Source organism: Panthera pardus, unplaced genomic scaffold (genome assembly GCF_024362965.1).
Source record: "Panthera pardus isolate Hobbes unplaced genomic scaffold, ASM2436296v1 HiC_scaffold_8, whole genome shotgun sequence".
NCBI classification, from domain to species: Eukaryota; Metazoa; Chordata; class Mammalia; order Carnivora; family Felidae; genus Panthera; species Panthera pardus.
The window spans coordinates 11,092,146-11,118,617 of NW_026527013.1; the positions used below are offsets into that span (position 1 = coordinate 11,092,146).

The 26,472-nt window shown below is 42.6% G+C and overlaps 3 protein-coding genes across 3 annotated transcripts; 1 reads left to right on the forward strand and 2 right to left on the reverse strand.

The window, feature by feature from the left end:
- Nucleotides 1–956: 956 nt before the first annotated feature.
- On the forward strand, nt 957–1,988 carry LOC128775527 (olfactory receptor-like protein OLF4). Its single transcript, XM_053897209.1, has one exon. The coding sequence runs from the start codon at nt 957–959 to the stop codon at nt 1,986–1,988; it is 1,032 nt and encodes a 343-aa protein (XP_053753184.1).
- Nucleotides 1,989–10,835: 8,847 nt separating this feature from the next.
- LOC109261412 (olfactory receptor-like protein OLF4) lies at nt 10,836–11,836 on the reverse strand. The gene is given in 2 exon segments (XM_019439967.2): nt 10,836–11,798; nt 11,801–11,836. Coding segments are annotated over 2 exon segments (999 nt in total).
- A 9,368-nt stretch (nt 11,837–21,204) lies between these two features.
- Nucleotides 21,205–22,140, reverse strand: LOC128775598 (olfactory receptor 7A5-like). The gene has a single exon (XM_053897663.1). The coding sequence runs from the start codon at nt 22,129–22,131 to the stop codon at nt 21,205–21,207; it is 927 nt and encodes a 308-aa protein (XP_053753638.1). The 5' UTR covers nt 22,132–22,140.
- Nucleotides 22,141–26,472: the final 4,332 nt, after the last annotated feature.

Here is a 26,472-nt window from a genome sequence, read left to right on the forward strand (position 1 = left end):
CTTCAAATACAGGGAAGAAAATGAACATGCCAGTCTGACTTGTCAATGTTATTCACGGGACGCTTGTTCATTGGAATTCAGGTAACATTTTACATTGTTTAGGGGAATGATTATGGATCTGGCCAGCTTGAGTTATACTCCCTCCAAACTTAATCACGGGGGCTGGGGTTGAGAAGTCATGGTAAGAACACAGCCGGAGAAACAATCATTTGGGGTGTGTGTGTATGTGTGTGTGTGTGTGTGTGCATGCTTTTTGGAGTGAGATTCATCCTCAGAACAGGGGTACACGATCTAATATGTTCTAAGGTGAATACAGAAGCCAGAACTCAATCAACACACAGTACTCAGGAGGGCTCGATGTCAATTTACAGGAGACTTCGCAAGTAGAGTCTAAAATACAAGCAGCACATAGTGTGGGTGAGCGACTCTGTTTTCTTGCAGGTTAACCAGCAGCGCCCATTTCCTTGAAATTGCCTCACACCGTCTCTGATTTCCCTCCTGTTCACTCCCTTCCTACACATGCTTCCTGTTTGGGACCCAAATAGCTCAAAGTAGGATCATCCTCGGGCCTTAGCAGAGGCCATTCCCTCAGCCAGCACACACTTCCCCAGACATGCTCGTGGCTCCCGCCTTCCTTTCCCTGAGGTCTCCGTTCAGATGTCGCCTTGTTCACTGTTCTTGACTGAACACCAATTACAAAATAACACTTGCACCCACGCTCTCCTTTACACCTACTCTCGTTCTCTTCACAGAACTTGACACCCTCTGATGTCCTACTGATATTTTTATTTCCTTCTGTTCATTCTCCACCACTGGATTATACTGGCTTTTGATTTCCCGGACTTATTGTCTAGACAATGCCTGGAATATGTTTGACCCTCACTACAACTTCTTGAGAGCAAAATATAAATCGTAGCATTGCAACAATGTGAGTGATGCTGTTCAGGTGAAAATTAATGATGTCTCCCATCGTCTTTCCTCGTGGTCAGTGCAACCTCATGGAACCAGGAAATGATACACGGATATCAGAATTTCTGCTTCTGGGATTTTCAGACGGTCCAGAACTGCAGCCCCTCGTATTTGGGCTTTTCCTCTCCATGTACCTGATCACTGTGTTTGGCAACCTGCTCATCCTCCTGGCCATCAGCTCTGACTCCCGCCTCCACACGCCCATGTACTTCTTCCTGGCCAACCTGTCCTTTGTAGACATCTGCTTCACCTCCACCACCGTCCCGAAGATGCTCTGGAACATCCAGACCCAGAGCAAAGTCATAACCTATGAGGACTGCATCACACAGGTGAACTTTTTCATAATCTTTTCAGGATTGGACATCTGTCTCCTGGCCATTATGGCCTATGACAGGTTTGTGGCCATCTGTCACCCCCTGCAATACACGGTCATCATGAGCCCCTGGCTCTGTGCACTGCTGGTCCTGGTGTCCTGGATCACGAGTGTCCTGCATTCCTTGTTGCAAACTTCAATGGTGTTGCGTCTGTCCTTCTATACAGGCTTGGAAATCCCCCATTTTTCCTGTGAACTCAATCAGATGATCCAACTTGCCTGTTCTGACACCTTTCTTAATAACTTGGTGATGTATTTTGCAGCTATCCTAGTGGGTGGCAGTCCTTTCATTGGGATCCTTTACTCTTACTCCAAGATACTTTCCTCCATACGTGGGATCTCATCAGCTCAGGGCAAGTATAAAGCATTTTCCACCTGTGCATCTCACCTCTCGGTTGTCTCCTTATTTTATTGTACGGGCCTCGGAGTGTACCTCAGCTCTGCTGCTACCCAGGGCTCCCACTCAAGTGCCACAGCCTCGGTGATGTACACGGTGGTCACGCCCATGCTGAACCCCTTCATCTACAGCCTGAGGAACAAAGATATAAAGGGGGCTCTGAAGAGATTCTCTGCTATGGCAGTTAGAAAAGGTCCAATTGTCCTGCGGTTGAAGAATTTCCCAGGATTGCAAGCCTCAAAGTCTTAGCTCAGAAATTGTGTTTTGTTTTTTTAAGCAGATTGTAGACATAGAGTTTGTGTCTCTCATTTATTTCCTGGCATTTTTATTTTTTCAACCACTCAGTACAATTTAGTTCCTCATTTTAGTAAGTTTTTCCCTCTCTGTGATCCAACCTTTTTTCCCTTCATCTTTTTCTTTTATTTCTAAATTGATTCGCAAGCTGTGATAGAAAATTAGGAGTTCTCATTTGTCTCATGGAACTGCCTGGATTCCTTAAGAATAATTTCTTCACAGGGGCACCTGGGTGGCTCAGTTGGTTAAGCATCTGACTTCGGCTCAGGTTCCTGGTGCCCGAGTTCGAGCCCCGCATTGGGCTCTGTGCTGATAGCTCAGAGCCTGGATCCTGTTTCAGATTTGTGTCTCTCCCTTTGTCTCTGCCCTCCCCCCCACTCATGTTTTGCCTCTGTCTCTCTCCCTTAAAAAATAAAAAAATATATTAAAAAATTTTTAAAGAAAAAAGAATAATTTCTTCACCAATGACAGAATCACTCCACATAATAATGTTTTTAGTTTTACTAAAAGAATAGTGATTTGTTACCTCTCTGTTGGAATAAATTCAATTTGGCAAATAGGCCATTTCTATTCTATTCTATTCTATTCTATTCTATTCTAACTCTGAGACCACAGTTTTTCATTTTGAGTCTGTCATTCCTTTGTTTATCACTGCCTTAACTGTTTTTCCTGATGAACAAACCAGTGTGTTTCATACTGGGCCATTAGCTTTTTTCTCTGAATTAGGATTCTGTTCTTTTCTCAGGCTCTATGTCCCCAGTGCTTACATTAGTCACTGGCAAAACTGATTATCAAAAACTTGTCTACCAGTGGAGTCTACACCGAAACAGAAATTCAAATAAGTAGAATGACTTAATACGGCCTCGGAGTCAAAGATGACCTCGACTATGATAAAGCAAATTTAAATTCTCCTTTTTATTACTATGCTCTACATTTCTTCTCAAGCTGTACATCTCTCAATCAAGTATGGAATAGCAGTGGCAGTGTTTAAGGGGATTTATTCGCTGGGGTGAATGATTGGTTACTTATTGCCGTCAAAAGACTTATAAATAAAAACAATAAAATGGTCCTGAAAGAAATTAAAGAATACATAAATAAATGGGATGGCCTCCTGTGCTCATGCTTGGAAGATTTTTTATTTAATTTTAGGATGGTTTTTAAAATGTTTTCCAAGCATACCCCATTTTTTTTATTTTGAAATTATCATTGAATCTGTAGATCTTTGGAGTAGTATTGCCATCTTAACAACTTTAATTCTAACTTAAATTTCTCCTAACAAAGGACCACAGCTTTGCTCTCAGTCTGTTCTCCACATCCAGGACCCGCAGCATCAACACCACCAGGGAGCTTGTTAGAGAAGCAGGGTCCTCGGGTCCCCTGGAGACCTGAGGAATCAGAATTTGCATTTCAACTACAGTCCCTGGTGAATTGTGTGCACAGTGGAGAAACCTTAGTGTGGAACAGGTTTCCTCACCTTCTCGCCATTGACCCTTGGAGCTGCATAACTATTTTTGTCGGGTGCTGTCCTGTGGCTGATGGTATTCAGAAGCACCTCTTCAGACATGGACAAAAATCCCAAGAGCAACTCTGGTTGGGAACCACTTCCCAGAGTTTCAGAACCGGAAACATCCCGACATCATTGCAATGAAGATTACATGCTGATTGGTTTGGCCTTTGAGCAGAACATTGAATTCCTCTGAGCCCATTTCTACAATAGCGAATACAGCTCATGAAAGTACTACATCATAGATTGTACTTTTGTCAAAATTAAATCATAGAATCCCTTTAGTGTGCTAAGCTAGTCTATGCTGCAGAAAATCGAAATGTATCTCTTATAGTAAATAAATACTTCATCATGAGGGAGTAAATGATGACTCTTAAGTTGTGATCTAATAATGAAATTCCTCATTGTTTCTGCTAAACTATTACACAGCCAAAGAGGTTAGTACCCCAACTTTTTAAATTTTATTTATTGAAATTCAAGGATCCAAGAAGCTCAGAGGGTCCCCGAGGGACTGTGACAAACAGTAGTAACCTCCTCGCTTCTGGCAGCTTTGCACCCAACCACCTCACCTGATGCCCAGCAAAAACCATGTGAGAACACACTTACCTCCCCCCAAAGACGAAAGTGCCGATATCTTCCTAATGTCAAACACCTTACATATGGCGGGCCCAAGGGAAAAAATGAGCAAGGGGATAGGCCAACACTTCACAAAAGGAAGCGCACGTGATTGGCTGCCAGGTGCGCAGTTACAAGGTCAACCACGGAAGACTTTGCTTTCACGTGCCTCTCGCATCATTACTTGGGCAATTCGTCTTCATGGGGGCTGACAGCAGGTGAGGGCAGCCCTGTTATCCCTTTCGCTTTTTAATGTTTATTTCTTTGAGAGAGAGGGAGCACAAGCAGGGGAGGGAGGGTGAGAGAGAGAGAGCACAAAGCAGGGGAGGGACAGAGAGAGTCCCAAGCAGGCTCCATGCTGTGGGCACAGAGCCCAACATGGGGCTGGATCTCACGAACGGTGAGATCTGAGCTGAGCCGAACGCAAGAAGAGGTCTCTTAACCCACTGAGCCACCCAGGCGCTCGTCTCCCTTCCCTATGTGACGTCCTCTCATTGATACTTTTGGACTCTGGGTATTGGTCTCTTTTTCACAAACCCAAGGGGCACCTCGAATCCTCATTCTGTATGTCAGCCAGTGGACAGAGGCTTCCCCAGACCATGCTCTGTAAATGCTCCCGACATCACGACAGTCCAGTTTTGTACCAAATAACTTGTTTCATATGATTATGCTTGACCGCATGATGCCATCCGTATATTTATATTTTTGTTCTCTGTCCTTGGTGCTACACAGAAACATACGCTGGTGAAGGGATTTCACTTTCTTTGTTCACTTTTGTTTTTGTCACAAATGTATGTGAATATATGGTTAGTATGAAAACCCCAAGAATATGAAAAATTATAGAATTTAAAAAATAAAGGGAAAATGAAACCAGGTGAAAATGACTAGTTTCCAAACAACTGTCCACAGCAAATTTATGAGAAAACTAAAAACTAACTGAAATTGGCTATAAAAAAGAAACTGTTAATGATATCAACATGGATTCATAACTAAATTGTCAATGGCCTACACACGAAAAAATGTAATATATAATGTTCCTACAATGCTCGGTTTGTATTTGTGGGATGACTCAGAAATTAGGTCTCAAAGTATAAGGACATTGACCATATGGCAAGGTTGTATTTCATTTCATTGGAAAAGGTTGAATTGTAAATAACATCTAGAATAAAGGGATGTCTAAACTAATACTGGCATCAGTGGATATCTATCTGGAAGAATATGAAACTGGTCCTCTCCCGCAGACACGTTACCAACATCAGAGGGATTGTGACCTCAGTGTAAGTGTAGCCATACAATATAGCAGAACATCAAGGAAACTACATATAACATTCACAGGTGAGCAAAACCACTAAATAAAGCCATAATCTCAGAAGTAGGAAGATAGATTTATTTAAATAAAATTAAAAAATTTTATGATCAAAATATGTTGCAAAAATCAATTGAGAAACAATGATCTCAGGAAATCGTTTGAAATGTTCATAATGTTTTAAAAATAAAAGAGAGAGAGAGACAGAAAATAACCTATGGGCATATAATAATAATAAAACCAATCAGAATGGTCAACAAACATATGACCTTGGCTGAAACTGAGGGATGGTTTAGGAAAATAACAAGAACTGTCTCTCACCCAGCAGCCTGGAAAAAAACTTACAGGACTGTTACACTGTTTGTGCTTGAAACTTTCAAATAGGAGCCAAAGGGTTATTCTGAATTTGTTGGCATAAGAGTAAGTGTTACAAGGTTGAATGCAGAACCTGAAAGCAGCTGTATTAGGTACAGATACTGACATTCTTTCACCAGGAGTTTCCCAGTCTCTGCACCCATCCTGCCCAGAGCCTGCCCTGTGGTGGGGAGCGTCCTGTGCCCTGTAAGATGTTCAGAGCATCCGTGACCTCTGTGCGTGACCTCTCCAGCATGACAGACAAAGTGTCTCCAGACATTGATCAATGTCCCCTGGGGGACAAAATTATACTCCATTAGAAACACACATTGAATTTAACAATCTCAACATAGTTTTTCTAGCATGGCCATAATAGCAATTGAATGATACAGAATAAGAAAGATCTTCAAAAGTGTGAACGGCAGTCATTCGGGCGAAACTGACATTAGCACTGAATAAATACATTATAACTTAATTAAGCGAGCAAACACACAGACACAGTGATATGCTCTGGGCTAAATTGGATTGGCCCTCAGGAGATGACATTTAGTGTTCTCGACTTCCACTCTCTCTGACCCTCTCATCCATGGACTACGAGGCTGAGTTGTCTGACAGGAAGGTCTCCTTGTGGAAGTCTGAATCCCTCCCTGGATGCTGAATTCCTCCCTGGATGCTAGATTATAGATCATTTTCTCCTCAATGGAGAAAGCAGGAAGGTCAGAGACACATCAGCCCCCAGCCATTATTAGTACTCAGAACAAACAGACGAAAACCACACCCACTCCTGTCTAAGGTTGCACACACTGACAGACAGGAGACTAGGAGGTATTTTCGGCACCCTGTATCTGCTCGTTAGGTACATGTCTCTCTTCTTACTCCAGCATGGCTCCCAAGTGGACAACCCTTTGGCACACAAAAGACATTTCTCTAATGACTCTCTGATCCCAAGAGACCAGTTTGGAAGTAGTAACTCCAGTTAGGTTTTTTGTTCTTCCTTTTCCATGAATGTGACCCCTTCCTGATGAGTCAACTCACAGCACCACTGTGAGTTACAGTTTCCTCCAGGTCTATGTATATGGGATCAATTCCTTGATTTCTCTTTCTGTTGCTTCATTATTGCTGTATAGAAATGCAACCGATTTCTGTACATTGATTTTATATCCTGCAAAAATTCTTAACAAGATACGAGCAAATTGAATTCAACAGTGTATCCAAAGAATTATTCACCATGATCACATGGGATTCATTCCTGAGCTGCAAGTCTGGTTCAATGTTTGCAAATCGATGTGATACATCACATTAATAGAAGAAAGGACAAGAACCATATGATCCTGTCAGTGGATGCAGAAAAAGCATTCACCAGAATACAGAATCTTTCTTGATAAAAATCCTCAAGAAAGTCGGGATAGAAGGAACATACCTTAACACCATAAAAGCCGTACAAAAAAAGGCCCACAGCTACTATCACCCTCCATGGGAAAAGACTGAGAGCTTTCCCCCGAAGATCAGCAGCATGACGGGGATGTCCACTCTCACCGCTGCTGTTTAACATAGTGTTGGGAGTCCTAGCCTCAGCAATCAGACAACAAAATGAAATAAAGGCATCCAAATTGGCAAAGAAGTCAAACTTTCACGTTTTGCAGATGACCTGATACTCTACGTGGAAAACTCGAAAGACTCCAACAAAAAACTGCTAGAGCTGACACATGAACGCAGCAAAGTCTCAGGATGCTTGAATGTTTAGAAGTTACCTAACATCACGGCACTGAGCCCTGCATCAGGGCTGACACTGTGGAGCCTGCTTGGGATTCTCCCCATCTCTGCCCCTCCCCCATCTCTCTCTCTCTCTCTCTCCTTCTCTCTCTCTCTCTCAAAATAAATAAACTTAGAAAAGAAACTCTCCAGCAAAGCAGTTAAAGCTTATGTGACAGTATTACAATATACACAAATAGAAACTCGAAATATCTCCTGTTCATTTGCGTGTGGCTCCTTTAATTCACCAAAGCGCACACTTTACATAATGCAGGTTATAGTGTGTAATTACACTCCGATGATTTAATTCAGTGGAAAAAAATCGAATGGGGCATGGCTAAGGTTAGGATCTAGAGAACAGGTAGCTGATTCTCACTTAAGAGAGCTGGGAGATCGCACTTCTAATGGGGAAGGACGCCAAATGTTAATATGGATTTATGAACGATGGAATTACATTTAAGTAATTCACATGATAAAGCAGTTTGTTTCCATAAAGAAAAGATTAACCTCCATACGGGAACTGTATCTGACCATAAATTGGTTGAAGACAGAAGAGCACTACAGCCAAGCTCAACACCACGCATGAGCCTGAGAAACACAATGTAGAGATTCACACCTGACCCCAGACCCACGAGGAGCCCAGCAGAGATCAGAAACGCTCCCCTGCACATGATTCCATTTGATTGTAAAGGTATTATGATACCTCATTTGACAAGGACCGCCTGTTATACAGCAGTAGCTGACTGACACAATAACCCAAGCGAACGGACCTTAGACACTTAGAAGATGTGCTGATTTTTATTTGTGGCAAATGATCTGACGTTGAGGAGAGCACTCATGATCGTTCTGTGATTCAAGTTTATTTCCCACGACGTTACGAACAAGTGGGCTCCCTTCTGGGTAACTGGGAGAGTTTCAAGGACATGCAAGTTTGTGCAGAAGAACTGGGGACCCTGAGCCACATGCCAGCAGGACACCCAGCTCTCGTGTGAAGCATCCTCTGGTTGTGCAGGTGAGAGATTTCAGAGAGGGACAGAGGCACGAAATGGGTGGGGCTGATACTGTTCATTTGCCATCATTTGTGACAAATACTGGGAAAAGGAACCTATTTCATGCGACGGTAGGAAGACTCATGTAGTAGGTAGCATTGCAAAGCTTTCAGAAGAAACGGGAAGCGAATTCGGAGATAAAACAGAAGACACTAAACAACCCCGTACCTCAGTGAACAAACCACCTCAGCTGCGGACAAAGCCTCCATGCTTCAATAAATAGAGGCAGCGCATGAAAAAGAAATATTTTGCATAGGAACACAATGGGTGCTTTGCCTCCTCGGGTTTATGATCTCCTCTGACACCAAGAACATATTAGATCAATGTGTTTATTCCAATTTGTCTTTCCATGTTGACTCCACAGGGAGGTACAGATTTGCTCATCAGTTTTTGCCAGTGGCTATGATAGGCCCCTGGACGCTGGGTTGAATAACAGAAAAACAACAACAACAACAACAACAGAGTCCAGTTATGAGACACAGAAGCCTGTTTGTACAGTCATTGCCTGACATTAGGCTTTTGATTTCTGAGGCATCCATTTCAAAGACCACCATTCATATTAACACATTGGCAGGCATATGATTCAGTTACTATACAATCATGCAGGCCCCCCCTCCCACAAATCCCCCCATCAGAAAGCCCTGGTAATCTAGGTAACAACTGTGAGTGACCCCGCTTTTCCCGTTTGGTGCCCACATTCCATTACTGGGCTTTTTCTCTGGTCTTTGCTGTTGTTATTTTTGAGTACTGGGGGATAATATTCTATTTATCCTTTTCTTTAACTGTTTACATGAGTGTAGTTGACACACGATGTTACCTTAGTTTCAGGTCTGCAATACAGTGATTCAACTTCTCTGTACTTTATGCGGGGCTCACACAGGTGTACTGACACCTGTCCCATTATACCCCTAGTACATCATCGATGACTATATTCCACACACTGTGTCTTCCATTCTCATTATTTATCATTCCATACCTCCATTCCCCCTCTCCTTGGCCCATTCGGCCCATCCTCCAACTCCACTCGTGTTTTAAATTCATCCATAAAAAATGAGCCCAGAAAAATATAGTCACTCCCCCCATGGACCCCCCCAAGAGCCAGATCCTTCATAGTGCTCTCTTTCTTTCCCTGTTAAAGTCTCTCCCTCTCTGAGACCTCCTTGAATGGCCTTTGGGAATCCCATGTGCCCTCAGCGTTTGTGAGTAATGAACCTTGGGGTTTTAGAGTTCCCAGATGGGTGTTGTGGAGGGGTGCCTTGCAATCACAGTAGGTACCCCAAGGGTCAGTGCAGTCACAGCATAGGCTCTGGTCAGGGAAATGTCTGTGGGAATGTTCATGGGCATAGGTGAGGGCCTGGGCTTTCCTACCTTAGACATCGATGTCAATAGCCTGACATTTAGCCTGTTCATTTTAAGGAACACTGTTAGAGTCCACATTCTCAGGAAGAGTAGTTAAGGTAATGATATGAAAAGATTGACAGACTCAAGGTGAACACTGTGGTTTTATATTCTCCCGGACAACAGAATTATGTAAAGAGCTTAGTGGCCAAGTGTAGTTTCCTCCCATATGAGGAATGATTATTCTTTTGGGAAATCTTGGGGAAATCTACTTGGCATGATAGAAGTCATTTGAAATGAAAATATTTTTAAGAAATCCAACTTCTGAAAAATAAAATAGAAACGAGAGGGAGGCAAACCATAAGAGACTCTTAACGATAGGGAAGAAAGTGAAGGTTGCTGGAGGGAGGTGAGTGGGGGGATGGGTTAAATGTGTGATGGGCATGAACGAGGGCACTTGTAATGAGTGGTAGGTGTTGCATGTAAATGATGAATCACTAAGTTCTACTCCTGAAACCAATACTACACTATATGTTAACTAACATGAATTTAAATAAAATCTTGAAAAGAAAAAGAAAACAATCCAACTTTCCCATTGTAAGATACAGAAATTTCTAGGCCTTTGTGACCCAAGGATGGGGAAAATGTTGGAAACATATGAAAATGGACAAAGGATAAACTGTACATCAGACAGAGCAGAAACTTAATAAAGTGATTTACTTAAATGTATAGAGAAGTTGAAATCAAACAAATGGAAATTCCAGGAAAGAAATAGAAAGATCAGATTCTACTTCCACAGTTTGATAAAGGGATAGCAGCTCCTGTCTCTGAGGCTCTGAGCCCTGCAATCGTGGGGACATCTTCAGCCCCAGGACAATTGGCCCTTACGTCCCTGGATCCCCAACGATTCTTTTCAGAGCCCTCTTTATGTCTTTGTTCCTCAGGCTGTAGATGAAGGGGTTCAGCATAGGCGTGACCACCGTGTACATCACCGAGGCTGTGGCACTTGAGAGTGAGCTCTGGGTAGCAGCAGAGCTGAGGTACACTCCTAGGACTGTACAGTAAAATAAGGAGACAACTGACAGGTGAGATGCACAGGTGGAAAATGCCTTATACTTGCCCTGAGCTGATGAGATCCCACGTATGGAGGAAACTATCTTAGAGTAAGAGTAAAGGATCCCGGCCAGGGAAGCACCACCCAGCAGCACAGCTGCAAGATACATCACCAAGTTATTAATAGAGGTGTCAGAACAGGCAAGTTGGATCATCTGATTGAGTTCACAGAAAAAGTGGGAGATTTCCAAGGTTGTACAGAAGGACAGCCCCAACACCATTAAGGTTTGTAACAAGGAGTTCAGGACACACATGATCCAGGACACCAGAACCAGCAGTCCACAGAGCCGGGGATTCATGATGACCATGTAGTGTAGGGGGTGACAGATGGCCACAAAGCGGTCATAGGCCATCACTGTCAGAAGAAAGATGTCTAATCCTGCAAAGAGCAGGAAAAAATACATCTGTGTGATGCAGTTCTCATAGGTTATGACTTTGCTCTGGGTCTGGATGTTCCAGAGCATCTTTGGGACGGTGGTGGAGGTGACACAGATGTCACCAAAGGACAGGTTGGCCAGGAAGAAGTACATGGGCGTGTGGAGGTGGGAGTCAGAGCTGACGGCCCGGAGGATGAGCAGGTTGCCAAACACAGTGATCAGGTACATGGAGAGGAAAAGCCCAAATATGAGGGGCTGCAGTTCTGGTCTCTCTGAAAATCCCAGAAGAAAAAATTCTGAAATTTGTGTATCATTTCCTGGATTCATGTGCTGGAGGTGACTACCAGGGAACAAAAAAAAAAAATAACATGACTGATTTTCTCAATAATGAACATTGCAAATATCATTGAAATTCTACGATTCTTATTTTGCATTCAAAAGTGAATATCCATCATTTTTGTATGGAACTTGTCCCCGCTCAGCATCTCCATGCCAGCTCTGAATAGGTATTCACTTCCCACACTTAACATTTTCCCCAAGTGCTCATATTTTCTCTACTTTTAATGAGGAATTCTGTCACCCGTTTGAGGAATAACCTTGAGCACTGACTAACCTTCACGCAAAGTGTGTAAGTGTCTAGAAACAAAAGCCTTCTGAAGCAAGGAGTCCTCTCCCTCATGAGTCTTCGTGGGTGTAGTTCCTTTTAATATTCTCACAGGCTATTAAATAGTCTATTAAATAGTCTATTAAATAGCTTTCAGCTACCAATCTCTCTGAACCTTTCCTGAAATACCTGCTGAGCTCTGAGCCTCACCTGGATGGGGTCTGTGAGAGGAACGTCTCCAGGTGGAAGTCGGAATTCCTTCCTGTTGGTTGATGATCGAGAGTGAAGCTGTATTCCCAGAACAGGAAGGAGTGAAGCATTCAAGCCAGGCTTAAGAATCCAAATGCAAAAACCACGTCTCCTCCAGCTTCGGGTTAAACATGTCTGGATCTGCAGCAGAGGAAATATTTATGGCTCCTTATGTTTGCTGTATCTGTTCTCTGCACCAACTCCTTAGACACGTTTCCCATTATTACTCCAACCCCTGAGCCCGTCTCCCCATGGGAACATATCTGGACAGCATGGAATTTTTTTCTGTAGATTCTCTGTTCCCAAGATACAGGTTAGAATTCAGGCATATCCGATTTTTATTACTCCTCCTCGAACTTCTTGGCTCCAGAGCTCTAACATTGAAACTTTTCACAGACCTGAGTGAAAGTTTTCTTCCAAATCTATGGCTCAGGAACCTGTGTTGACTATGACCCTTGGTTCTTTAAAACATGGGTTGTGGTGGGAACACAACTCCTGATAGTCTAGAAAATACCTATTCCCTCTCCACCAAGCAAAGATGTGTTCATTTGCTGTAAAACCATGGGTACAATAATCCTTGGATTCATAATTCTTTTGACAAATCAACTAGGAGTTTTGTATTTTTAATACAGGCTAAAAGTTGACATTTATAAAACATTTGGTAATTCTAGGTGTATTACAAAGCTGTAGTCATCAAGACAGTATGGTACTGGCACAAAAACGGACACACAGATCAATGAAACACAATAGAGAACCCAGAAATGGACCCACAATGATACGGGCAATCTTCACCAAAGCAGGAAAAAATATCCAATGGAAAAAAAGGCGGTCTCTTCAAAAATGATGCTGGAAAATTGGGTAGCAACATGCAAAGTCAGCTGGATCACTTGCTTACACCATAACAAAGATGAATTCAAAATGGACAAAGGACCTAAACGTGAGGCAGGAAACCATCAAAATCCCGGAGGAGAACACAGGTAGCCATTTCTTTGGCCTCGGATTTAGCAACTTCTTATTAGACGTGTTGCAGGAGGCAAGGGAAGCAAAAGCAAACATGAACTATTGGACCTTCACCAAAGTAAAAAGCTTCTGCACAGTGAAGAAAACAAGCAAGAGAATTAAAAGGCTGCCCAAAGAATGGGAGAAGATGTTTGTGAATGACACATCAGATAAATATTCGTGTGTGTGTGTGTGTGTGTGTGTGTGCCACATTTTCCTTATGCATTCCTCTATCGATAGACACTTAGGTTGCTTCCATATCTTGTCTGTTGTAAAGAATACTGCAATAAACATAGGGGTGCATATATGTTTTCAAATTGGCGTTTTTCTTTTCTTTGGAAACAGTAATGGACTTATTGGATCATGTTGTCGTTCTAGTTCCAAGTTTTGAGGGCCCTCCATACTGCTTTCCACGGTGGCTGCATTCCCACCAGCAGTGTGTGAGGTGCCTTTTTCTCCACTTCATCACCAGCACTTGTTTGCTGTGTTTCTGATTTTAGCCCTTCTGACCTGTGTGAGGTGGTATCTCATTGCGGTTTTGATTTACATTTCCCTGATGATGAATGATGATGAAATCTCTTCATTTGTCTGTTGGCCATCTGGATGTCTTCTTTAGAGACATGTCAATTCAGAACCTCTGCCCAATTTTTAAGTGGATGGTTTGGGTTTTTTTGTTGTTGTTTAGTTGTATGAATTCTTTGTGTATTTTAGATATTAACCTTTTATCAGATATATCATTTGCAAATACCTTCTCCCATTCAACAGATCAGGTTTGTTTTGTTTTGTTTTGTTTTCTTGTCTCCTTTACTGTGTAAAAGCTTTTAATTTTGATGGAATCCCAATAGTTTATTTTTACTTTTTGTTTCCCTAGCCTTAGGAGACTTGTCTAGAAAAATGTTGCTATAGCTGATGTCAGAGAAATTACTGCCTCTGTTCTTTTCAGGCAGTTTCATGTGTCACATTTAGGCTTTTCATCCATTTTTGGTTTTGTGTATGGTGTAAGAAAGTGGTCCTGTTTCATTGTTTTACATGTATCTGCCCAGTTTTCCCAGCACCATTTACTGAAAAGACTGTCTTTTCCCCATAGTCTCACCTTTTTCAATTTTTTTTAAAATTCACATCCAAGTAATAGATTAAACCCATTTAGTCATGTTTTATTTCTGGGGTCTTTATTCTGTCCCACTGACCTATGTGTCTATTTCTGTGCCAAAAGCATACTGTCTTGATTACTCCAGCTTTGGAGTATATCTTGAAACCTGGTAGGTGTGTTCTTTTTTCTCAGGATTGCTTTGGCTATGCAGGATCCTCTATAGTTCCATACAAATTTTAGTATTATTTGCTCTAGTTTTGTGAAAACTGCTGTTGGTATTTTGATAGAGATTGCAATGAATCTGTCGATTGCTTTGCTTTGGGTAATATGGACATTTTCACAAGAATAATTCTTCCAATCCATGAGCATGGAATATCTTTCCATTTATTTATGTTACCTTCAATTTCTTTCACCAGTGTATTATAGTCTTTGGAACATAGGTCTTTCACTTTTTGGCTAAGTTGATTCCTAAATATTTTATTCTTTTTGGTGCAATTGTAAATGGTGTTTTTAAATGTTTTTCTTTCAGCTGCTTCGTTGTTAAGGTACAGAAACGTTGCTGATTACTGGGTATTTATTTTGTATCTTGTACTTTACTGAATTAATGTAATACATCTAGTAATTTTATATGTATGTATGTATGTAAAATCAGGTTAATTAACATGCACTGTAGTATTGGTTTCATGAGTAGAACCCAGTGACTCATCACTTCTATAGAACACTCAGTGCTCATTCCAATAAGTGCCCTCCTTAGATAAATGCCCATCACCCATTTAGCTAACCCTGAATCCACCTCCCCTCCAGGAACCACCAGCCTATTCTATGTATTCAAGAGTCTCTTATGGTTTTACTCCTTCTGTTATTATTTTCCCTCACTTCCCCTATGTTCTTCTGTTTTGTTTCTTAAATTCCACAAATGAGTGAAATGATATATTTGTCTTTTTCTGACTGACTTATTTCGCTTAGCATAATACACTCTAGTTCCATCCACATTCTTTCGAATGGCAAGATTTCACTCTTTTTGATTGTATATTGTATGTATATATACCACATCTTCTTTATCCATACTTCTAGGAATGTTTTGGTAGATTCTTTTGGATTTGCCATGTATAGTATCATGTCATCTGCAAATAGTGACAGTTTAACTTCTTTACCAATATGGATATCCCTTATTTCTTTTTCTTATCTGATTGCTGTGGCTAGGACTTCCAGTACTATGTTGAATAAGTGTGAGTGGACATATTTTCTTCTTCCTGACATTGCGGGAAAAGCTTTCGACTTTTCACCATTGAGTATGATGCTACCTATGGGATTTTCATAGGTGGCCTTTATTATGTGGAGATATGTTGCCTCTAACCCCACTTTACTGAGGTTTTATCATGAATGAATGTTGAATTTTGTCAAATGATTTTTCTTCATCTATTGAGATGATCATATGATTTTTATCCTTCATTTTGTTGATGTGTATAACATTGATTTTCAAAATATTGAAACACCCTTGTATCCCTGAAATAAATCCTACCTGATCATGGTGAATGATCTTTTTAATATACTGTCGTGTGTGGTTTGCTAGGATTTTCCTGTGGATTTTTGCATCCATCTTCATCAAGGATACTGGTCTATAGTTTTCTTTTTTGGGGGTGTCGTTGTCTGGTTCCAGCATCAGGGTAATGTTGGCCTGATTGATGTATTTGGAAGCTTTCCCTCCTATTCAATATTTTGGAGTAGGTTGAAGAGAATAGATACTAACTCTTTGTTAAATGCCTTGTAGATGGGGCATTTGGGTGGCTCAGTTTGTTGGGTGTCCAACTTCAGCTCAGGTCATAATCTCATGGTTCATGAGTTTGAGCCCCACATTGGGATCATGTATTGGGCTCTGTGTTGACATCTTGGAGCCTGGAGCCTGCTTCAGATTCTGTGTCTCTATCTCCAAAGGCAAGGGGATTAAAAGCAAAAATTAACTATCGGAAGCTCATGAAGATAAAAAGCTTCTGTGCTGCAAAGGGAACAATCAACAAAGCTAAAAGGCAGCTGACAGAATGGGAAAAGATACTTGCAAATGACATATCGGACAGAGGGCTAGTATCCAAAATCTATAAAGAACTCTCCAAACTCCACACCTGAAAAACAAATAATCCAGTGAGGCCAGATCAGCGATCTTTTACCTGCAAACTATAGAAATGGTTCCCAGAAATGCCAGTTCTTAAGCCTCCCATGGACACATGAATTTGAGGCTCCATTTTGGAATGGCAAGTTTCCGCTGTGATTTACACAAACATAAAAAAGTCTGTTCAACAGACAGCGAGGCAGAGAGTGGGGGTGGTGGTGAATGAAACGGATGAGGCAGAGCAATTATCTAAGAAACTTGTGTGGTTCCTGAGTCACCGGGTGGTAAAATAAACTGCCATTGCCTTAATAGTAAGTTAAAGGAATAGAATATGGAAGATCAACAAAAGTGTGAGCATCCACTCTGTGAAACTGACACAGCCACTGAATAAATACATCACTTAATCAAACAAATGAACACAGTGATCACCCCTCCTGCACTAAGTTGAATTGGCTCTCAGGCGAAGACAGGTTAATGAACTTGGCTTCCATTCTTCTGACCCTGTCATCCATGGTGCACCGGGCCATTGGGCTCACCTGGCTGGGGTGTCTGACAAGGTCTCCTTGTGACAAGTCTGAATGCCCCCCCTGGACTGCAGATGGTAGGGACTAAAGCACTGTTCTCAGCTGAGACAGCAGGACGGAGTAAAGCATGGGCCCCAGCCATAATTAGGGCCTGGAAGAACAAGGGAGACCTTGTCCCTTCCCATCCAAGTTTGCACAGGCTAACAGGACACCAGAGAGTATTTACAGCTCCCCGTATCCGCTCATTAGCTCATTTCCCTCTTGGTACCCCAGCCTCTGATCTCATATTCCCAAGTGGAAAACTGCTCTGGACACAAGTATTTTTTCCTAATGAATCTCGGTTCCCAAAAGACTAGGTCAGAGACCAAGTGAATGCAGTTCTTTTTTTCCTCCCCTTTTCCCTGAACTTGTCCCCTTCCTGATGTGTAAATCTTGTGGCACCTTATCTCAGCCGAGACACACTTTCCAAGTCTAAGACCAAGGAACCCTCCGGGATTAGTCCTCTTTGCCTTCCAAGCATTGCCTGTCCTAGGGACCCAGCTGTAGCATTTCCAGTGCTGTCTGTCTGTCTCTTTGTTTGTTTTTGAGAGAGAGGGAGAGAGAGAGCATGAGTTGGGGAGAGGAAGGGAGGGAGAGAGGGACCAGGAGAAGCTTTTTAAATGTTTATTTATTTATTTTAAGAGAGAGAGAGAGTCAGAGAAAGAGGGAGAGAGAGAAGTCCAAGCAGTCTCCATGCTCAGTGCAGAAACAATCTGGGGGCCCAGTTCCATGACCAGGGGGTCGTGTCCTAAGCTGGAATCAAGACATAGAAGATGAACCCACTGAGCCCACGAGGCGACCCAGTGTCTACTGTTCTTATCAACAACGCCGCTAGGAATCTACCCAAGGACACAGGAGTGCTGACGCACAGGGGCACGTGCACCCAATGTTTCGAGCAGCGCTTTCAGCAACAGCCAAATTATGTAAGGAGCCGAAATGTCCACCAACTGACAAATGGATACTAAAGTTGTGGTTTATATATACGATGGAATACTACATGGCAATGAGGAAGAATGAAATCCTGCCATTTGCAGCAACATGGATAGAACTAGAGAGTGTTAGGCTAAGTGAAAGAAGACAGGCAGAGGAATACAGATACCGTATGTTTTCACTCATAGGTGGATCTTGAGAAACTTAAGAGAAGAGCATGGGGGAGGGGAAGGGGAAAAGAAAGTTAGAGGGAGGGAGGCAAACCATAAGAGACTCTTGAGGACTGAGAACAAACCGAGTGTAGATGGGGGGTGGGGGAGAGGGGAAAGTGAGTGATGGGCATTGAAGAAGGCACTTGATGGGATGAGCACTGGGTGTTGTATGGAAACAAATTTGACAATAAATTTCATATATTAAAAAAAAGAAAGAAATAATAAAGCAGAGAAATGACTTCTTCTGATAATAAACATTGGGTGCCACAGAGATTGGCTTCAAGACACCTTTTCTGTCACTTGTTTTATAACAGGCTAAAACCTGTCATTTGGTCCCTTGTTATAAAATGGTCCTTAAATACAACAGATGTATTGAGATCTAGTTATGTACTACAATGTGAGCTTAACATCTCACAGAGAGTTTGGATTTAATCTTTATAAAATCTTATCCCTGAGGAGGCATAGTTATGAACTACATTTTACGATGTATAAATGGTGCTTGGTGATGTCTAGTCATCTGTCCAAATTTAATATCTGAGTGTGTGGTGTCCCTTGAGTTTGATTCTGTCAGGATGCTTCTGGTTCTCAATCTTGGGGTTGCGGTTCTCAGCCAAAAATGAATTTTCCCCTGGGACGTCTGTCAAAGTCTGAAGGGAACCTGCCAAACACCTACAGTCCACAGGAAAGCACCCCAAAATACTGTTATCCTGCCACCAATGTCCACCAATAACAGTGAGAAGCCCAGCTGGACCATCATATCTCCAACTTCACCGTGCCCATGAATCCACACGGATCCCACTACAAACGCAAAATCTTAGAGATTCTGCATTTCTCCAAGCTCCTGGGTGATGCCGAAGCGCAGGTCTGAGTCTGCGAACCACTGTTTGATTAGCAAGAAGATGATCCTGTGTTAGAGATAACCGTACATAGCGTGAAGGCTTCTGCCCCAAATCTTGTCCTTGCGTGCCTGTAATTGTGAAAGGATCGTGTATTCGCTCATTCTTCAGGCTGTGTGAAATCTGTGTTTATTGCTTTTATAAGTGACCAAAATAATACCCTGATGAACAAGCTTTTACAGTAAGGAGAATAAGGCACCATCAGATATGCCCACATCCTAATCTCCAGTCCCTTTCACCTGTTATTATTATTTTTTAGAGCAAAGAAGGATTTATGCAGCAGATTGAACAGGCTGCTCGTCAGCTTGGGCGACTCTGAAGGACATGCCCATTTGTGCAGAAGAACTGGTAACCCTGACCCACATGACTGGCAGGACATGCAGTTCTTGGGTGAAGCTTCCTCTGGTGAAGCAGGTGGAAGAGATTTCAGAGCAGAAAGGACGTATTATATAGATGGTGCTGATACTGTGCATTCGCCATCCCGTGGGATTTGTGACATATATCAGGAAAAGGAAGCTATTTCGTGTAACAATGCAAAGAATCATATGAGCGGATCACATTAAAAGTTTTCAAGCAGAAACAGGAAGATAATTCAGTGATAAAACGTAGAAGACACTAAGCAATCCTGTGCCTCGATGAACAAACTCCCTCAGTGGTGAACACCTCTTCCATGCTTTAATAAATAGGTGCATAGCATGAACTGTGATGTTTTTAAAAAATGAGAGAAATATTTTGTGTGTCACAAAATGAGTGTTTCGAAAGTTTGCCTCCTCATACTTATGGTCAGGCCGATACGAAGAACATATCAGGTCGATCTATTTATTCAAATTTGCCTAAGTACACTCCACTAGGAGATCTAGATTAGCTAATCAGGTTTTCCCAGTGACTATGGTAGGAATTCTGGACCCAGAGCTGAGTAACAAACTACAACCAAGAGACCTCTTGCAAAGCATAAGGGCATGTTTAACGCAAGTGACTGAAATGACGTATTTTTCCCGGGTCCGTTTCGAACACAACCATGTTGAATAAACATACCGTCAGATGTGTTCCACAATCACCAGATAAGCCCTCGGCTACCCCCAGTCACGAAGTACCAATTCAGAAAGCCCTTTATAAACTAGAGACTGACACATGAGTGAATCAGATTTTCCCCTTCAGCCCACACATTCTACTCAGTACAATTCTCCAAGAACGTGTGAGCCCAACACCAGCTACCCACCCTGGCCGTGGTCTTTGAGAAAGCCAGATCCCTCAACAGCTTCCTCTCTCTCTCTTTTCCTCTTGACTCTCTCTCCCCTTCTGACACCTCCCAGAATGGCTTTTGACCATCCCATGTGCCCTCCAGCATACATGAGTAATAAACCTGGGGCTATTAGAGTTCTCCGATAGATGTTGCTGACGTGTGTCCTGCAATCACAATAAGAACCCAAGGGCTGGTGCGGCCAAGGCATAGGCTGTGGTCAGGGAAAGGTCTGTGGGAGTGTGGACAAGCACATGGGTGCCGGTGAGTGCTTAGGCTTTCCTAGCCAGCGCGGGGTGTGAATTGCCTGAGGCTTGAATGGAACAATGTTAGAGTCCACATCATCAGGTGGAGTCCTAAAGGAAGTGAAGAAAAAGACTGAGACCCAAGGTGGAAACTGTGCTTTTGTATTCTCCTTGACAGTAAAATGATGGAAATGGCTTACTGATCAAGTGTAGCTTTATTCCGTATGAAGCATATAATTCATGATAATGATCTCAGGAAATCTAGGGGAAATTTACCCGACATGGTATAAGTCATTTGAGATGTAATTAATTTTAAGAAATCCAACTAGTCCCATGTGAGATACAGAAATTTCAGGCATTCGTGACCCAAGGTTGGGGTAAACTTTGGGGACACCTGCAAATAGACAAAGGAGAAACCGTCTGTATTTCAGTCACAGCAGAAGCTTAATGAAGTGAGTTCCTTAAATGTAGAGAGAAGTTGATCAAACAAATGGAAATGCCAAGAAATAAACAGAAGGAGTAGATTCTACTTCCACAGTCTGATCAAAGATTGGCAGTTCCTGGCTCTGAGGATTTGAGCCCTTCAATCATGGGCATGTCTTCAGCCTTTGGATGATTGTTTCTTATATCACTGGATCCCAACGATTCTTTTCAGAGCCCTTTTTATGTCTCTGTTCCTCAGGCTGTAGATGAAGGGGTTCAGCATGGGTGTGACCACCGTGTACATCACCGAGGCTGTGGCACTTGAGTGGGAATTCTGGGTAGCAGCAGAGCTGAGGTACACTCCTAGGCTCGTAAAATAAAATAAGGAGACAACCAAGAGGTGAGACGCACAGGTGGAAAATGCTTTAAACTTGCCCTGAGCTGATGAGATCCCATGTATGGAAGAAACTATCTTAGAATAAGAGTAAAGGATCCCAGCAAGGGGACCTCCAGCCAGCAACACAGCTGCAAGATACATCACCACGTTATTAAGAAAGGTGTCAGAACAGGCAAGTTGGATCATCTGATTGATTTCACAGAAAAAGTGGGGGATCACTACTTCTGTACAGAAGGACAGCCGCAACACCATTAAGGTGTGTACCAAGGAATACAGGACACTCGTGATCCAGGACACCAGAACCAGCAGCCCACAGAGCCGGGGGTTCATGATGACCATGTAGTGCAGGGGGTGACAGATGGCCACGAACCTGTCATAGGCCATCACACTCAGGAGAATGTCGTCCATCCCCGCAAAGGTTATGAAAAAGTTCATTTGTGTGATACAGTCCTCATAGGTTATGACTTTGGTCTGGGTCTGGATGTTCACCAGCATCTTCGGGACGGTGGTGGAGGTGAAGCAAATGTCTACAAAGGACAGGTTGGCCAGGAAGAAGTACATGGGGGTGTGGAGGTGGGAGTCAGAGCTGACGGCCAGGATGATAAGCAGGTTGCCAAACACATTGATCAGGTACATGGAGAGGAAAAGCCCAAACAGGAGGGGCTGCAGTTCTGGTCTCTCTGAAAATCCCAGGAGAAGAAATTTTGATATCCGTGTAATATTTCCTGGTTCCATGAGGATGCACTGACCCCCGGAAAGAGGCAAAGGACATCATTAATTTTCACATCAACAGTTTACTCACATAGTTGAAACGCTACCATTTATATTGTGCAGTCAAGAAGTTCATTTCAGTATCTTGTCCCTTTTGTCCCCAAAGGATTGTCCATTTGAAGAGATTCCCTCCTGTTTCATTTCAGTTAGGTGTTTTGGTCTCATTCTCCACACTCCCCAGAAGAGGTCATGTATTTTACTGTCTTACTAAGAATCTCTTTCCTGCATTGGAGGAATATGTACTGAGGGTCAAACATGTCCCAGGCATTGTCTAGGCCATGAGCATGGGATACTGAAAACCAAAAGCCACTATAATCTAGTGATGGAGAATGAGTAGAATCAAATACAAATATTAATAAGACATCACAGGGTGTCAAGTGCTATGAAGAGACAGAAGCAGATATAAAGGAGAGCGTGGATAGGAGTGCTATTTTGTAGTCAGTGTTTGGTCAAGACCAGTAAACAAGGTGACATTTGATCAGAGACCTGCAGGGAAGGAAGGCAGGAGCCCAGAGCCTGTGTGAGGAAGTGTGTGATGGTAGAGGGAATGGCCTCAGCTAAGGCCCTGAGAATGATACTACTTTGAGCTATTTGAGTCCAACACAGGAAGCATGTATGGGAAAGGGAATGAGCAGGAAAATGATCAGAGATCGTGTCAGGCAATTTCAAAGAAATAGGTGGCCTCGTTGCTGGTTCCCCTTCAAGAGAAAGGAGTCACTCACCCACAATATATGCTGCTTGTATTTTAGAATCTACCTGCAAAGTCTGCTGTAAGTTGACATAGAGCTCTCTAGAATATGGTGTGTTGATTGAGTTCTGGCTTCTATATTATAAGAATCACCTTGGAATATATTGGACCATGTCCCCTGCTCTGATGACGGATGTCATTTCACAAGGCACACACACACACACACACACACACCCCAAATTAGTGATCCCTGGGCTGTGATTTTACCATGACTTCTCACTCCACCCCTAACAATTAAGTTCGGAGTGGGTATAACTCAAAATGCGCAGAACCATTATCATTCCTGCAAATGATGTAAGTTTCCCATGAACAAATAAAATTGACAAGTCAGACTGGCATGTTCATTTTCTTTCCTGTATTTAAAGAAACACAAACAATCTTCTCAAAATCAGAGAGAGAGAGGGAAACAAGAAAGTGAAATAAAATGGAAGTGGCAGAAAAGATCTAATGGCTCAGGTGGTCGCTGAAATCTGAGGGGCCGTGAAGAAAGAATATCCCTGGTTCTGACAACACTCCAACCCTTGTTACCACCCTGATGCCCAGCAAAAATAGTAAGGAGCAAAATTAAATTCAGTCAGTAGACGACATTAGTGGGATCTTCAGGGTGTGCATCGTCTTACAGAGTGAATGCTCCAAGAGAAAAGTGTGCTAAGGGAATAAATCAACCCTTCGGCACAGGAAATATGCAAAGCACAGCAAAAGTTGGGCAGGTTATAATGGAAGGTAAGAGACTTGCTTTTTCTTTGAAAAAGCACCTTGAGACTTTGCTATTTCTTTGACCAATTGGATGTCCTGTGATCTTAGAGAAGGTAGGACAAGTCCCTTTCACTTTTTAGACGTGGCGTCTTTTCTCTGTTTTTCCTGGGCTTTGTGTTGTGATCTTTTTGGCTGAGTGTTGGGCACACTCTGGTCCTGTTTCTGGTTTGCACAACATGCAAAGTTCTGTTCAGACCTTGCGCTACAAAGTTCTGCACATACCATGACAACCATTGTGGCTCTGAGTCACCATCTCCGTAAGATTTCTGCCTGAGGCTCTTACACCACACAAACTTTTTTCATAGTCCTGTGACTCTACCATTATAAGGCAAGTACCAAAGGAGCGGGGCCCTCTCTGACCTTGTTCACTGTAGGTTTTCAGAAGGGCATGATCAGGCAAGTACATGGCCATAGAGATCTCCACGTTCTGGGCTAGGCTGGTGGCTGTCAGGTGACCTCAGGTAAATGCGCCTGGCTTTGATTCTCTCTGACCCTTTCCTCCGGGTCTTGCCAAGCTCTCAGACCCACCTGGTTGGGAGCTCTGAGGGAGAGGTGTCCATGTGGCCGTCTGGATCCCTCCTGGATGGTTACTGGTGGTGACTAAACTCTGTCCCCACACAAGACGGCAGAACGGAGGCTAGCATGGGTCTCCCAGTCAAGCTTTCGACTCCACAAGCAACAACCTGGTCCCGTCAGCCCACGGTGGCACAGGCAGTGGGTGTGCACAGGAGGTATTTATAGTTTCCTCTGTCTGTTCATGAGGCACGTTCCCCTCCTCCTCCTCTTTGGAGCAGCACATGATTTCCCTGGGGGACACTGGTCTGGACACAAAGGAAATTTTTCTGGAGGTTCTGTGTTCCCCATAGACCAGGTTATAACTGCGTGACCCCAGTGTTGAGTATTCCTTCCTCATGGACCCCGCTGCTCTCAGAGTTCAGACCTCCCAGCAGCGACTCCCAACGCTTATGTCAATGTTTCGCCCAAGTCTGGGACTGAGCAATCTGTGTGGATTAGTTCCCTTGGATCTCCGAGCTGTTGGCTTGTGTTGGAGACACAGTCCTGCCATCTACACAACATTCCGGTTTTCCTTTTCAACAAGGAGGAGAAAAAAGCTCCTTCATACGGACCCTGAGCACTACGTACCGCAGCTTCATGACACATTCGCACACTTTTAGGACTTTCATTCCACATCACAATTAAGAGCTGCTGTTCAGGCCCTCTTTGTAAAGACTTTTAATTATATGAAATATGGTGAGATTTTTTTTTTCTTGCAGTATAACATTATCTTGGAATAGAAAAGTAAACAGGTTCTTCCCGGTAGCTTTGAGAAGAAATCAGGCCTTGCAACCATTTTCATTTTAGACCAAGGTGAACCACTTCAGGCTTCTGATGCATCGAATGTAAGAACATAAATGAATTTTAAAACACCAATGTAGTTATTTTACATCAGCGTTAGGACTTAAAACGACAAGTGTTGTTCCAATGAAATTTTGTTAAGAATCTGAGATTAGGGGGGCACCTGGGTGGCTCAGTTGGTTAAACGTCTGACTTCGGCTCAGGTCATGATCTCACAGTTTGTGAGTTCAAGCCCCACGTTGGGCTCTGTGCTGACAGCTCAGAGCCTGGAGCCTGCTTCAGATTCTGTGTCTCCCTCTCTCTCTGCCCCTTCCCTGCTCATGCTCTGTCTCTCTCTGTCTCAAAAATAAATAAACATAAAAAAAATGATAAATAAATAAATTAATTAATTAATTAAAATCTGAGATTAGGGTTCTCCGTTTAATCACGGAGTTTCCCCTGGGTAAAGGCATTTTGCATCGTAATCTCATCTCTAAGTAGAAAAGGAGATTTACAATCAATTTACAGATATTCATCCTCTTTAGCTGGTAGAGAATTTCTCAGTACGTAACTGCAAGCATGCTTCAGATTTTGACGTCTTGGAGGCATTATGACAGGAAAAGTAATTCATCCTTTAGATGTATGTCTATCATTTATGTCTATCTTGAAATCTTTGTGTCTACACATCTTCATTCTTTTAAATGCATATTAATTCAAACATTTACTCTTTTAATACCTACACCTTCAACTTTCTCTTAAGTTTCCTTTCAACATAAAATAAGAGATTATGTATGGGTTTGCATTTAAAATGAATAAAGATGGGGCTCTTGGATGGCTCAGTTGGTTAAGCACCTGCCTCTTGATATTGGCTCAGGTCACAATCTCACATTTTGTGAGTTCAACCCCCATGTCAGGGGTGTGTTGACATGAGGCTTCTTGGTATTCTCTGTCTTTCCCTCTCTTAGCCTCTCCCCACACCTCTGTCTCAAAATTAAATGCATAAACATTAAAAAAAATTTTAAGTGAATAAACAAACACACAAAAGAGCAGAATGAGACCTACAAAGACAGAGAAAAAAACCTCATGGTTTGCCTGAGGGGACGTGGGCGGATGGGCAGAATGGGTGAAGGGCAGTGGGAGATACAGGCTTCCAGTTATGGAATGAATGAGTCTTGGGGTAAAAAAGGCACGGGGTATGGAATACAGCCAATGATACTGGATGGGTTTGTATGATAACAGACAGCAGCTACCTTTGTGGCGAGCACCGCGTAATGGGCAGAGACGTTGAATCACTACCTTGTGCTCCTGAAACTAATGCAACATTCTTGCCAACTGTACTCAGATAAGATTTCTTTTAAGTGAGTTTGTGTTTATGTGCATATGCGTATATGTGTTTATTTGAAAAAACACATGTAATATATACGTACAACTTTGCATCTGAACATTTTCTTTGGACTCAACGAAGC